Genomic DNA, 13,237 nt, shown 5'->3' on the forward strand with positions numbered 1-13,237 from the left:
CCCAGGCCAACTGCAGCTTCAGCCTCTACTAGTCTGCACCAGTGGGGAGACTGCCGGTGCGGGGAGGGGATATTCAAACCCAAGTCCCCACCAGCGAGGGGATCCCTGACCGCGGGAAGGGATCATTCAGCCCCGGGTCCCCACCAGCGAGGGGAGACTACCTGACCCAGGAAGGGGACCGGGCCGGAGCCCGCCCATTTCTCGCTAGAAGCCCCCCCACTGTCCCCCAGGCTCTGAGGCTGAGCTCCAAGCTCCTCTGTCTGCTGGGTGGATGCTGGAAGAAATTGTGGTTTTTTTTTGGCAAAATAATAAATTACATGAGATTGGCAGACAGTTGTTGCTGATACATTATTCTCTCAATGTTTGTGGAAATTTTCAAAATAAAAAAAGTTTTTAAATATTTTATATATTTGAAAGAGAGAGCACATGAGTGGAGGTGAGGGAGGGCATAAAGAGGCAGAGGGAGAAGCAGACTCCCCGCCAAGCTGGAAGCCTGAGCAGCAAGCCCAATACCAGGAAGCTGGACGCGGGGATCCACCCCAGGACCCCGGGATCCTGATCTGAGCTGAAGGCAGATGCTTAACCGACTGAGCCACCAGGCTAAAAAAATAATTTTATACACCACACAATCACTGGGGTCCTTGAGGATCTCCAAACATATTTTGAGCTAGTCGGCTTTCAGCTGCCAGACCTGGTCCCAGCCTTAAAGCTGCTGGACATTAAGTTTGCCACCCAAGGTGGCTGGAATTTTCCCAGCCATAAGGATTCCACTTCAGAGATGAGAGGCGTTCTCTAAAGGGACTGATAAAGCCCCTGAAGCAGAAAGGAGAGGAGACAAGGGCAGAGGGGACTGCGGCTGAGCAGAGGGCCTCCGCGAGGAGGACCAAGAGCCCTTCCAGGACCAGCATCGCGCCCTGCTCACCAACAGGGGGAGGGAGGACGGCCCTGTAACAGCGGTACTGAACTCTGAAGGAAGGACTCTCTTCTAGTAGTTTGCGGAACCCCAAGACGGGGCCCAGCAGGACCCTCGAGGGGATCCTGGAGTACCCAGGATGCCAGGGAGGTCAGGTCCTTGGCCAATGGTCCCAGGTCCCAGAAGGCACCGGGCAGGTTGTTTTGCAAGGACAGCCCTCGACTAAGACAGCCGGGGGGGCCGCACGACCACACTGGAGTTGGTCACACGGGCTCCATAGTGACCAGCCCAGAACTGCGTGTCCTGGCCCGGGTGTTGGAAAGACACAAAGCGCAGGCCCATCCTGGTGTTGGAGAACACGTGGGTGACCTGAAAGCAGACGTGAATTCGTCCAGGACGTCCTGCCTGGCATCTAGAAGCTGGACAAGGAGTCTGTACCCACAGCCACAGTCGTCAGACACCGGGCTCCCCACCAATCAGACACACAGATCTCAACCCTGCCACTATCTGGCAGCTCTGGCCACAGACCCTCCAGGTCCCAGACCTGCTTTTTGTGACACCACCAGTAGGAAGACACGAAGCAGGTCTGCGAGGGGGCCCCAGGCACCGGGGACAAGTTCACCTCCACCACCCGGCCGTCCCCACCGTGCTGCACGCACTGCTGGAGGCCTTCCTGGTCGCAGGGGTTGCGGATGAGGTTGCGTCCGATCGGGCGGCGCTCGCAGAGGCGGCCCAGGAGGCAGGGCCTGCCGTCGCGGGCGGGGGGGCAGGCAGCTGCGGATGAGCGGCAGCACGGCAACCTGCTCCCGGGCCAGGATGCTCAGCCACAGGGCCCGGCTGTCCACCAGGGCGCGCCAGCCCCGGCACACCCGGCGGCAGCACGCCAGCAGCGCGCGCGGGGGCACGTGGCTCAGCACCAGCAGGAGCAGCTCCGGGGGCAGCTGGCTCAGGCCCTGGGCCTCCTCGGGTTCGGGCTCCGGCGCGCCGGCGTCGGGAGGCCCAGGCGCCCATGGTCCATCCCAAGACCAGGTACGGAAGCGACTTGGACCACAGCCCAGGATCCTCGCCCGCTGCCCTCTCTGGTCCTAGCAGTAGCTTCCTCTTTATAGTTTTAGCCGGGGCCAGAGGGGCGGGGCCAGCCCGACCAGATCGTGGGGCGAACCAATGAGCCGGAGGGGCGGGACCGTGGGGGCGGGACGAATGGCCCGGCGGGGCGGGGCGGGGGCGGGGCCATGGGGCGGGACCAATGGGCCGGCGGGGCGGGGCGGGGCGGGGCGGGGCCTCGGGACTCCGCCCCGGCCTTCGTCTTCTGCGGGAGCTGCAGCCGCCGCCGCCTCGGAGGAGCCGGGCCGGAAGCGAGAGCCGGAGCGGGTCCGCCAGCCGCCGCCATGGGGAACCGCGTCGCGCGAGAAGACTTCGAGTGGGTCTACACGGACCAGCCGCACGCCAGCCGTCGCCAGGAGATCCTGGGTGAGGAGGCCGGGCCCGCGCCCCGTTATGTGCGCGCGGCCTCCCGCCTCGGGGGCGCGCTCTCCGCGTCGGCCTGGCTCCCCGGCGCCCGCGGCCCGTTAAGAGCCAAGGCTCCCGGCGGGCGGGGGACCCCGGGGAGGCGGGGGTCCCGGCGGGGGCGGCCCGGGGGCGTTTCCGGCAGGGAGGGGGCTCTCGGGGGCGCGGGGGTCCCGGCGGGGGCGGCCCGGAGGGTTCCCGGCGCGCCCGGGCAGATCTTGCGGCTCGGAGACCCTCCAGCGCGGGCCTCGGGAGCGCGGGCGCCGGCGGATGCGGGACAGGGCGTGGTCCTGGGCCCCTGGGCGAGCGGGGCTGGCCCGGGGCGGGGGCGAGGGGCTGCGAGCTCGGGGCTCCGGGAGGCTGGACCCGCGCGTGGGCCCCATCCCTCCCGCTCGGCGGCCGCGAGAACCGGCGCACGGAAGATCGGCCGAGCTTGGCCGGCTGCTCCCCGACTGTCCATTCTGGGCCCTTCGCCCCAGGCTCGCTAGGCCTGGGCCGGCCCTGCAGGTGCCGGGCGCGCTCAGCTGCCGGGAGCTGCGCCCAGGCCGCTCCTGACGCCGGGGCCGGCATTGTGCTGGGTGGGTTACAGACACGACCCCGCCGGGCACTCGCAGAAGCTGGTCGGTGGTATCCCCACTTTAGCGACGACGTAGAGTGAGCAGCGTTACAGGGGTTCCGATCGGGGCAGATGCTCTCCACCTCTTTGAGAAGATCAGGGAACCAATGGGTACTAAGTCCAATAGGAGGAATGATTTCTCGCAAAGTCCTTACCTAGCTTTTCTTCTCAACATCCATTTGCCCAGTGAGCAGAGAAAGCCAGCCCCTGATTTTTGCTGGGGTGTCTAGAGTTATAAATTTCATGCTTTTACAAATAGGAGTTAGTAGGTTCAATTAAAATGGATTTAAAAGAATGGAATCAGTAAATTGGTAGCCTGAATCTTTACAGTTGCTATTCAGGATAGCCCTTTAAGAGATTTGGTTATTGGATGTGTGCTTTCTTTTTATTTTTAATTAAAACATATTTTGCAAATCACTTACACAGGAGAGAAAGCATATGATACATTTGATCCATGCCTTAGACAGTGAACATGCCCCATAAGAACAATTTGGTGTCCACCTTGTAAAAACCCAATGCCTCAATACTGGAACTTAGCCATGGATTTAATACTCAGATAATCAAGGAAGTGAAAAGGTGCTTATTGATGCTTATCTTCACAATGAGCCTTTTCCCACATACTTAACATCACTGAACCATTTCACTGGGAAAGTAAAAGGATGACACATTCCTCAATGAAAATATAGTCCCTTTCCCTGCAGGTGCAAAACCTGCTCAGTATCCCATTTCTGGAGTGGAGATGCAATAACCTCAGGAAAGATGAAAATACTTAAATGATAAAGAGGTATTTCTGGAATTGGTTGGGTTTTGGGGGGAGAGAGAGAGAGACATGAGGGAACATGGATCTCTGTTTTAACAACTGACATCTGTATGCTAAATGTATATTTGGAGTTACATTACAGTTCATTTGAAAGGCATTTACTCGAGCGGCGCCTGGGTGGCTCAGTCGGTTGAGCATCTGACTCTTGATTTCAGCTCAGGTTCAGGATCGTGAGATGGAGCCCCCCCATTGGGCTCCAGGCTGACATGGAGCCTGCTTAAGATTCTCTGTCTCCCTCTCCCTCAACCCCACCTCCCCCTCCCTCTCTAAAGAAAATATAAATCAAAAAATAAAAGAAAAATAAGTAAATAAATGACCTCCTTAGTGAAGGCTAGGAACGAGACCATTAGTGGGTCAAATAATAGTGCACAAGAAATGCTCCTTTTAATGCCGTACATCCACAGAGAAACATGTTTTTTAACAGCTTCATTAAGATACAATTCATGAACTATAAAATTCACTCATTTAAAGTGTACAATTCAGTGTTCTTTAGTGTGTTCACACAGTTGTGTACCTATCAACACAATCTAAGTTTTAGAATAATTTTGTCACCCCAGAAAGAAACTCCATAGTCAAAAGCAGTTCCTGTGTTCCCCAGTCACACTCCTCAGCCCTAGGCAACCACTGATTTGCTTTCTGTCTCTGTAGATTTACCTATTCTAGACAATTTTTTTTAAAGGTTTTATTTTATTTGAGAGAGAGCATGAGCAGGGGGAGCGGCAGAGGCAGAGGGAGAAGCAGACTCCCCGCTGGGCAGGGAGCCCAACATGGGACTGGATCCCAGGACCCTGAGATCATGACCCGAGCTGAAGGCAGACGCTTAACCGACTGAGCCACCCAGGTGCCCCTATTCTGGACATTTCTTATAAATGAAATTATACAATCCTTGGTCTTTTGTGACTGTCTTCTTTCCCTTACCATAATGTTTTCAAGGTTCATCTATGTTGTAGTAGGTCAGTATTTTATTCCTTTTATCGGCCAAGTAATAGTCCAGCGTATGGCTATTCTGCATTTCATTTATTCATTCTTCAATTGCTAGACTGTGGGGTTGTTTTCACCTTATGACTATTATGAATAATGCTGCTATGAACCCTCACATGGAAGTTATTAGATGGATGTGTTTTCATTCCTCTTGGATAGCTGCCAAGGAGTGGAATTGCTGGGTCATTGGCAGCTCTGTCTTCAGCATTTTGAGGAACAGCCAGATTCTTCCAGACCAGCCGCACCATTTTACATTGTCAACAGCAGCGTCTGTGGGTTCTGGTTTCTTCATATCCTGGTTACTGCCTGTCTGTCATTGTAACCATTGTAGCATATGTGTGAAGGGGCACTTCATTTTGGTTTCAGTTTGCGTTTTCCTAATGACTGATAATGTTGAGCATCTCTCGTGCTCATTGGCCATTTGTCACTTATGATTTTGGGATAGTATCTAAGAAACCACGAAGGTTATGGAGATTTACTTCTGTTTTCTTATAAGAGTGTTAATAGTTTTCTTGTATTGAGGTCTGTGATCTGTTTGAGTTAATTTTTGTGTACGGTGTGAGGAAGGGGTCCATCTTCAGCCTTTTGCATGTTGATAACCAGCACCATTTGTTGCAACAACTCTTCTTTCCCTACTTCATTATATCAGTACCGTTGTAGTATTGGTTTTTATGTACTAAAATAAGCTTTGCAGACATTTGGTACAGAATTACTTGGAGCAACTTGATTTGTCTTGAGAGAACGAGGCGTGTGAATTTCATCATTTTAGAATACCTATAAAATGTGTATTGCCTTTTATCCTTTGTCAGATGTGTCAGTTTCACCAAGTTTTAAATAAGGTAAAGATGCCAGAGCTCTGTCTGAACAGAAATACACAGAATTATTACTTCCTGAATGAATTCTTCAAGGAATTATTTCTTATCCACCAGTTTTGTTGTTGGAGAATCGCTCCCCAAATGCTCATATTTTAATGAATGACTTGATAGGAAAATTAGTTTTAGACAAATTCACTTCTAGGCCTGTAGGGTTACCTTTTTGTGGTCTATTGCCTACAAAATTATTAACATTTGATAACATGAACTAAACCAACAAAGGTTAATAGTTAGGGAGTGGAGAGAAAAAATGGGGAGTCTCATGTCGTATATATAAAACCGGACTTCAGTAGCCTGCCTTGCAGTGTAAGCTTTGGTTGAATTCCTCCTTTCAAACGTAGAGAAAAGAGGGTGAAGCTGCTCTTTTCCCTTCTTTATCTTTTCAAAAACATTCTGAATGACTTAGCTCAAAAGAAGATCCTTCCTCTTCATGCTGTCCTGTATCAAACCTACTCAGCAACATATACAACCAGACACTCATCACACCTCCGCCTCCCTCTTGGCGGGGGCGGGAGGGTAAGATCCAGAGAAGAGTTTGCATTTACCCTTAGAGGACACTTGCCTGAAATGCAGAGTTTTTGCTATTGGGCTTTTTCGTCATACTTGGATATTTGCATGTAGATTCAACAGCGCAAATAAGAATCTGACAAATTAGCACCGTGCAGTTCTCACACATTATCCTGATTTCCTGATGGCTGTCAGAAGGCCACGCTGGCAACAATCTTAGCTATCTGAATGTCTAAAAATAGGGAAGTGGGTAGAAGTTACAACTGGCAACTAGAAGTGACTCAGTCATTATAAAGGAAATTATAAAATCTAAGTATGTGTCCTCTATAACATACAAATCATATGTGTCTAAGTACATTGCATCTACATTATACATAAGTATCTACATATATTGTACCTCTGTCAGACACTAGAATATAGAATAGATTTATCAGACTGTGATTGTGACTTTGCAAAACTTACCAATTTTATATACAAAGAACTGTTAGGGGTAAAAAGGGAATTAGGTAACATGAAATCTTTACTCATGTGTGATTTTCTTTCTGTTCGTACGGAGAGTCTAGATTTTGAGGCTAATTTTTCCTGCACAAATTTGTTGTGACATGGTATTTAGTAACTTTACTATTGGAATATACACCTCCCGGTAGTGGGGATAAAGTCTCTAATGGAGGGCATATCACGATTGGGAAAAAGAAAAAAAAATAATTAATGTGTTAATTCAATGGGTGTTGATTTAATTATAATTGCAGAACTTGTGTGTGCTCTTCTCAGCTCCTGGTTTGTTTGTTTTTCTTTACAGCAAAGTATCCAGAGATAAAGTCCTTGATGAAACCTGATCCCAACTTGATCTGGATTATAACCATGATGGTTCTCACTCAACTGGTTGCATTCTACTTAGTGAAGGACCTAGACTGGAAGTGGGTCATATTTTGGGCGTATGCCTTTGGCAGCTGCATTAACCACTCCGTGACTCTGGCTATTCATGAGGTCTCCCACAATAGCGCCTTTGGCCACTACAGAGCTATGTGGAATCGCTGGTTTGGAATATTTGCTAATCTTCCCATTGGTGTTCCCTATTCAGTTTCCTTTAAGAGGTATCACATGGACCATCATCGCTACCTTGGGGGTGATGGCATCGATGTGGATATTCCCACCGATTTTGAAGGCTGGTTTTTCTGTACCACTTTCAGAAAGTTTATATGGGTTGTCCTTCAGCCTCTCTTTTATGCTTTTCGACCTCTGTTCATCAACCCTAAACCAATTTCTTACCTGGAAATTATTAATACTGTGATCCAGGTCACTTTTGACATTATAATTTATTATGTTTTGGGAATTAAATCTTTGGTCTACATGTTGGCAGCATCCTTACTTGGGCTAGGCTTGCACCCGATTTCTGGACATTTTATAGCCGAACATTACATGTTCCTCAAGGGACATGAAACCTACTCGTATTACGGGCCTCTGAATCTGCTCACCTTCAACGTGGGTTACCATAACGAGCACCATGACTTCCCCAACATTCCCGGAAAAAGCCTTCCACTGGTAAGTAAAGACATTTGACACATACTCTAATTTCTGATGGTTATATGACCAAAATCAGTCTCAATTTGCCCATTTTAAAAGGAATCTAGTGGGGGCGCCTGGGTGGCTCAGTCTGTTAAGCATCTACCTTCGGCTCAGGTCATGATCCCGGGTCCCTGGGATCGAGCCCCACCCCTCCCCCCTCAGGCTCCCTGCTCAGCGAGGAGCCTGCTTCTCCCTCTCTCAAATAAATAAATAAAACCTTAAAAAATAATAAAACAAAAGGGACCTAGTGTATTTTGCCCATCTAAGCTGCTCGTCAAAGCAAACGACAAGTGTGCGTCCTCTGAGTGTGCCCTCCTGAGTCCTTGGCGTTCACTCTCTGAGTCCCGAAGCCTAGCGGTGGCCCTTAGGGGTCAGCTGGAGAACCTGCCGACTTATAAACAAGTCAGATTGAGAAAGGAGTTCTCATGTGAAGTGAGCCCAGGTTCACGTCCCTTTCATCACTGTTAAGTTGATGGGCTTAGCTAAGATTTATGTGCTGGCTTGTTGGGAAATGCAGACATCCCTCATAATTGGCCTGCACAGTAAATGGACAGTTTCCAGGGCAGCAGACTTTCTTCAGGCAGGGCCTGCCTGTTCCCCATGCGGCAGATTTGGGTGTAGTGTTTGTGGAGGATGTGAAAGAACACAGTTTGACCCCCATCCTTCCATCCTCTGCAGAGGCCCACCTTCGTAACTTATCTTTCAGGTTAATTCTTTTATTAGACTTCCCTTCCTCAAAATGGGTGGCTTTTACAGTTTATTGCCAAAAAATGTTTCCATAATTCAAAAAAGGGGAATATGTATGAAAGGTAATACTAGTTTTTCTTAATTTTTTAAGCTATGATATAAGGGAGCTAACAATTTTTTTAAAGATTTTATTTATTTGACAGAGTGTGAGCACAAGTCGGGGGGAGGGGCAGAGGGAGAAGCAGACTCCCCGCTGAGCAGGGAGCCTGATGCGGGACTCGATCCCGGGACTCCAGGATCCTGACCTGAGCCGAAGGCAGTTGTTAACTGACTTGAGCCACCCAGGTGCCCCGTAGGGAGCTAACTATTGCCAAATATTTTATGCCATCATATCTACCCAATCAAATTTTATGGATTTCCTCCTAAGTTTTTTTTTTTTTTTTTATAGATTTTATTTATTTATTTGAGAGAGAGAGAATGAGAGATAGAGAGCACGAGAGGGGAGAGGGTCAGAGGGAGAAGCAGACTTCCCACTGAGCAGGGAGCCCGATGCGGGACTCGATCCCGGGACTCCAGGATCATGACCTGAGCCGAAGGCAGTCGCTTAACCAACTGAGCCACCCAGGCGCCCTCCTCCTAAGTTTTTAACTATTGACTGATTACAATACAAAAACACACAACGTGAGAACTAAGTGTGACCTCTGATTATTGACTGGATTCCCACTCGAGGAAAGGAAACATCTAGAGAGAACATTGGGTCATTGGGGAAGCTTTAAAATGAGTAGTGCATCCTCGAGAATATCGTGTTGATGTTAACTTTCTTGGGTGTGAAAACAGTATGATGGTTTTGTAGCACAATGTCTTTATTCGTAGGAGGTAGGTGTTGAATAGTGGGGAGGAACGTTAGGGGTGAGTTGTCACATGCCTGCAACTTACTCTCAAAAGGCTCAGCAGGGAAAGCATACTATGTGGTGTATGTCTGTGCAGAGACAGAAAGTGACTCGTGGTAGTTGGTGGGCCTGGGTAAAGGGCATAGTGGGGGGTCTCTGTTCTGCTCTTTCAACTTTTCTGTAGTTGTCACATTTTTCAAAATAAAATGTTTGGGGAAAAACCTTGCAACTGGAGCCAAATTTGAAAGCAGGTGTAATGTGCCCAGTATCGCTCTGCCCATGCACATGCCTGACGACAGGGGAGGCCTTGTGTGCCTCTTCCCTAAAGAAGTGAATTTCCACTTATTTTTTAAAGAGGATACAAAGCTGGTTGCCCTTTGAACAAAATCATTTTTCAACATTAACCACACAGTGGATCCTTGGAACAACACAGGAGCTGGGGTGCCAACTCCCCACAGGGTTGAAAATCCACATGTGACTTTTGATGCCCCCAAAATGTACTACCAGCCTGCTGTTGATTGGAAGCTGAACCAATGACGTAAGCAGTATTTTGTATGTTATATGTGTCCTATACAGTGTTCCTGCAGCGAGGTCAGCTCGAGAAAAGAAAATGTTAAAATCATAAGGAAGAGAAGACACATTTACAGGACTGCACTGTGTTTAGCGAAAACATGTCCGCGTATGCGTGGAACCCCGTGGTTCAGACTGTGTTGTTCAAGGGTCAACTGTACCTTAACTTACGGGTTTTTTTTTTTTAAGATTTTATTTATTTATTTGAGAGAGAGCACATGAGAGGGGTTAGGGTCAGAGGGAGAAGCAGACTCCCTGCCCAGCAGGGAGCCTGATGCGGGACTCGATCCAGGGACTCCAGGATCATGACCTGAGCCGAGGGCAGTTGCTTAACCAACTGAGCCACCCAGGCGCCCTTTTTCCAACTGTTGTTAAAATATTTTAATTATGTATTTGAGAAAGAGAGAGGGAGAGAGAGAGAGTGCACGGGCAGGGGGAGGGGCAGAGGGAGAAGGAGAAGCAGACTCTCCACTGAGCAGAGAGCCCGACTCAGGACTCAAGCCCGGGACCCTGAGATCATGACTTGAGCCGAAGGCAGATGCCCAACTGACTGAGCCACCCAGCCGCCCCCATCTTGCGGGGTTTCTTGAACAGCCCCAAACAGAATTTGCTCACTTCAGACATCACTTGCCATAAGGCCCATGGTGAGCAGTGTCTGTTCCGTTCCTGCCCGCTTCCTGCTCTCTCACTGCTGAGCTGCGCTGACAGGTGTCCTCAGAGCTCTGGTCTTCCCTTACTGGCTCTTCCTGTCAGGTGTGCATCAGGGAGCATTCGGTTCTGTGTGCTCAGCAAATCCCTGGTATTTACTGGATCGTCATACTGCAGGAGTTACCGTGCGTGGTGTTAATGGGTGTGTGTGACAAGGTTTCTTATAACAGCCTTATTAAGATATAACTTCCATGTATAGCTCAGCTATTTAAACAGCACCATTCAGGGGCAGCTGGGTGGCTCAGTTGTTAAGCGTCTGCCTTCGGCTCAGGTCGTGATCCCAGGGTGCTGGGAGCGAGCCCCGCATTGGGCTCCCTGCTCTGCAGGAAGCCTGCTTCTCCCTCTCCCACTCCCCCTGCTTGTGTTCCCTCTCTCGCTGTGTCTCTGTCAAATAAATAAATAAAATCTTTAATAAATAAATAAAAGGCACCATTCAGGGACGCCTGGGGGGCTCAGTTAAGCGTCTGCCTTTGGCTCAGGTCATGATCCCAGGGTCTTGGGAGCGAGCCCCGCGCCTGGCTCCCTGCTCAGGGGGAAGCCTGCCTCTCCCTCTGCCTCTCTCTCGCTCTCTCAAACAAACAAATAAATAAAATGTTTTTTAAAAATAATAGAATAAAATGCACCATTCAGAGCTTGATGGGAGAGAGTCTGTGATCCTAGAGGGTCGAGTGTATGTCACTGTTGAAATGCTTGGTGCCGGGATCCCTCCACTGCAGCTCTTACCTGTGAGCGTTGGGGGCAAGGGAGGGCGGAGGGTGGTTTTTCCTCTCGGTGCATGTGCTGCGTCCGTCCGTGGCGTCCAGTCTGACGCCGCCAGCACTCATTCTTGCTGCGCATTTGGCCTTGCAGGTGAGGAAGATCGCTGCCGAGTACTATGACAACCTCCCCCACTACAACTCATGGATAAAAGTACTGTATGATTTCGTGACGGACGACACCATAAGTCCCTACTCGAGAATGAAGCGGCATCCAAAGGGCAAGGTGGTACTGGAGTGAAGGTCCTCATGGCTAAAGGAATTCCTCTGTGGAGCTCCACAAGGGCTGGAAAGTGGGCTTTCTGCGTTACTAATCGAAGCCCAGAGAAGGTCCCGAGCGTGAGCCCTGTGGTCCCTGGAGCTTCCCTGGCCTCCCATGGTCAGCCTGTCTAGCCTGCGTTCAGCTTTGCTCACACGGAGCATGTGCGTTGCATCATCATTGTTGAGGATGGTTCCCCTGACATCTGACATTTTGTAAGCATATCATAAAAAAGCTATTTCTAGTACATTATTTTCACTATAAAGCTGTACTTTATTAAAACAGCTAATAAAATGAGCTATTATTCACAGTAGTATTTATCACATTTGCATACTTTACTGTCTTTATCTAATACGGTACTAGGGTGACTTTACTTTAAAATGTCCCCCCCCAGAAGATCTGGAAATATCTTTCCCTGTAAGCTGAATTTTTTATTTTTACTATTGTACGTGACACTGAGATGACACACTCCTGAATCCTGCAGAGCCTCATAAATAAAATACTTTTGCGTTCAAACACATCCAACACTGAACTTCCTTTTTCAGATGCAGCGACTCCGATTAGAAGCAGCTCCATGGGGGGGAGCGCCATGTCATTTGATGGCAGCAGAACGGGGGTGTGGTCTGATGGGGTACAGCTGGCTCCACGGGGCCAGGGCCCTGGGGCTGAACTGTGTCACTGGGGTAAACTGAGTGTGACGTGGTGAAGTGTTCTATTTCAACATTTTTATTTTTCATTTTTTTTTCCTATTAGAGAGAGGCAGAGGGAGAGAGAGAATGCCAAGCAGGCTCCACACCCAGTGGGGAGCCCAACTAGGGGCTGGATCTCATGACCCTCAGGTCATGACCTGAGCCGAAATCAAGGGTCGGACGCCTTAACCGACTGAGCCACCTGGACTCCCCATGGTGAAGTATTTTAAAAATAATATGTGGTATCAAAAAATCAAGTAGTCTATAATTTGTACATAACACCAATCCTCAAGCACCCCTCTTCTTTTTTTTTAAGATTTTATTTATTTATTTGACAGAGCACAAGCAGGGGGAGGGGAGGCAGAGGGAGAAGCAAGCTCCCCGCTGAGCAGGGAGCCCAACATGGGGCTTGATCCCAGGACCCCAGGACCCCAGGATCATGACCTGAGCTGAAGGCAGATGCTTCACCGACAGCCACCCAGGCGCCCCACCCTCAAGCACCCTTAGGAGATGTTACAAAGTCCAATTTCTGTAATCACCAGCTGGACTGCATCCTTGTTCTTTGAAGGACAGGCAGACCTGCTCTGCACACCTCGTTTCATCCCCAAAGTACTTTGCTTTCCCTTCCTGGTCCTCTTGCCTGGGAAAATTCCTAGAATCAGAACTATTGCTTAAAGAACCATTGCGTGAACGGTTTAGAGTGATAACAGAGCCGATGTTACAATTCAAATACATGCACTCAGTAAAACAGTGTCTGTGAAACACCCGTGGATGTGATGCATTAAGTCAACTGTGTTCTCTGGCAAGCGGGCCTCCCACTCTCCTCGTTTGCAGAACTTGGGCCACCGGCTTCATATGCCACACAGACGCCGACAGCTCCCGACTCCCCATCCCGCTC

General features: G+C 49.5%; 1 protein-coding gene and 1 pseudogene across 2 annotated transcripts; one reads left to right on the forward strand and one right to left on the reverse strand.

Annotated features, from left to right (window-relative positions):
* Positions 1 to 232: 232 nt before the first annotated feature.
* LOC112828803 (F-box only protein 27 pseudogene) lies at positions 233 to 2,303 on the reverse strand (annotated as a pseudogene).
* Positions 2,205 to 12,170, forward strand: DEGS1 (delta 4-desaturase, sphingolipid 1). Of its 2 annotated transcripts, XR_003209544.2 has the most exons (4): positions 2,205 to 2,383; positions 7,015 to 7,757; positions 9,771 to 9,896; positions 11,486 to 11,623. XR_003209544.2 is itself a non-coding variant. In XM_025877797.2 (3 exons), the coding sequence occupies exons 1-3, from the start codon at positions 2,302 to 2,304 to the stop codon at positions 11,630 to 11,632; spliced, it is 972 nt and encodes a 323-aa protein (XP_025733582.1). In that variant the 5' UTR covers positions 2,209 to 2,301; the 3' UTR covers positions 11,633 to 12,170. The 2 variants fall into 2 exon arrangements, 1 of the variants encoding a protein (XP_025733582.1); XM_025877797.2 differs by lacking the exon at positions 9,771 to 9,896 and having other exon boundaries at positions 2,209 to 2,383; positions 11,486 to 12,170.
* Positions 12,171 to 13,237: the final 1,067 nt, after the last annotated feature.

The sequence above is a fragment of the Callorhinus ursinus genome, unplaced genomic scaffold (assembly GCF_003265705.2).
Source record: "Callorhinus ursinus isolate GAN/ISIS: 27379988/994484 unplaced genomic scaffold, GSC_fseal_2.0 scaffold13, whole genome shotgun sequence".
Lineage (NCBI taxonomy): Eukaryota > Metazoa > Chordata > Mammalia > Carnivora > Otariidae > Callorhinus > Callorhinus ursinus.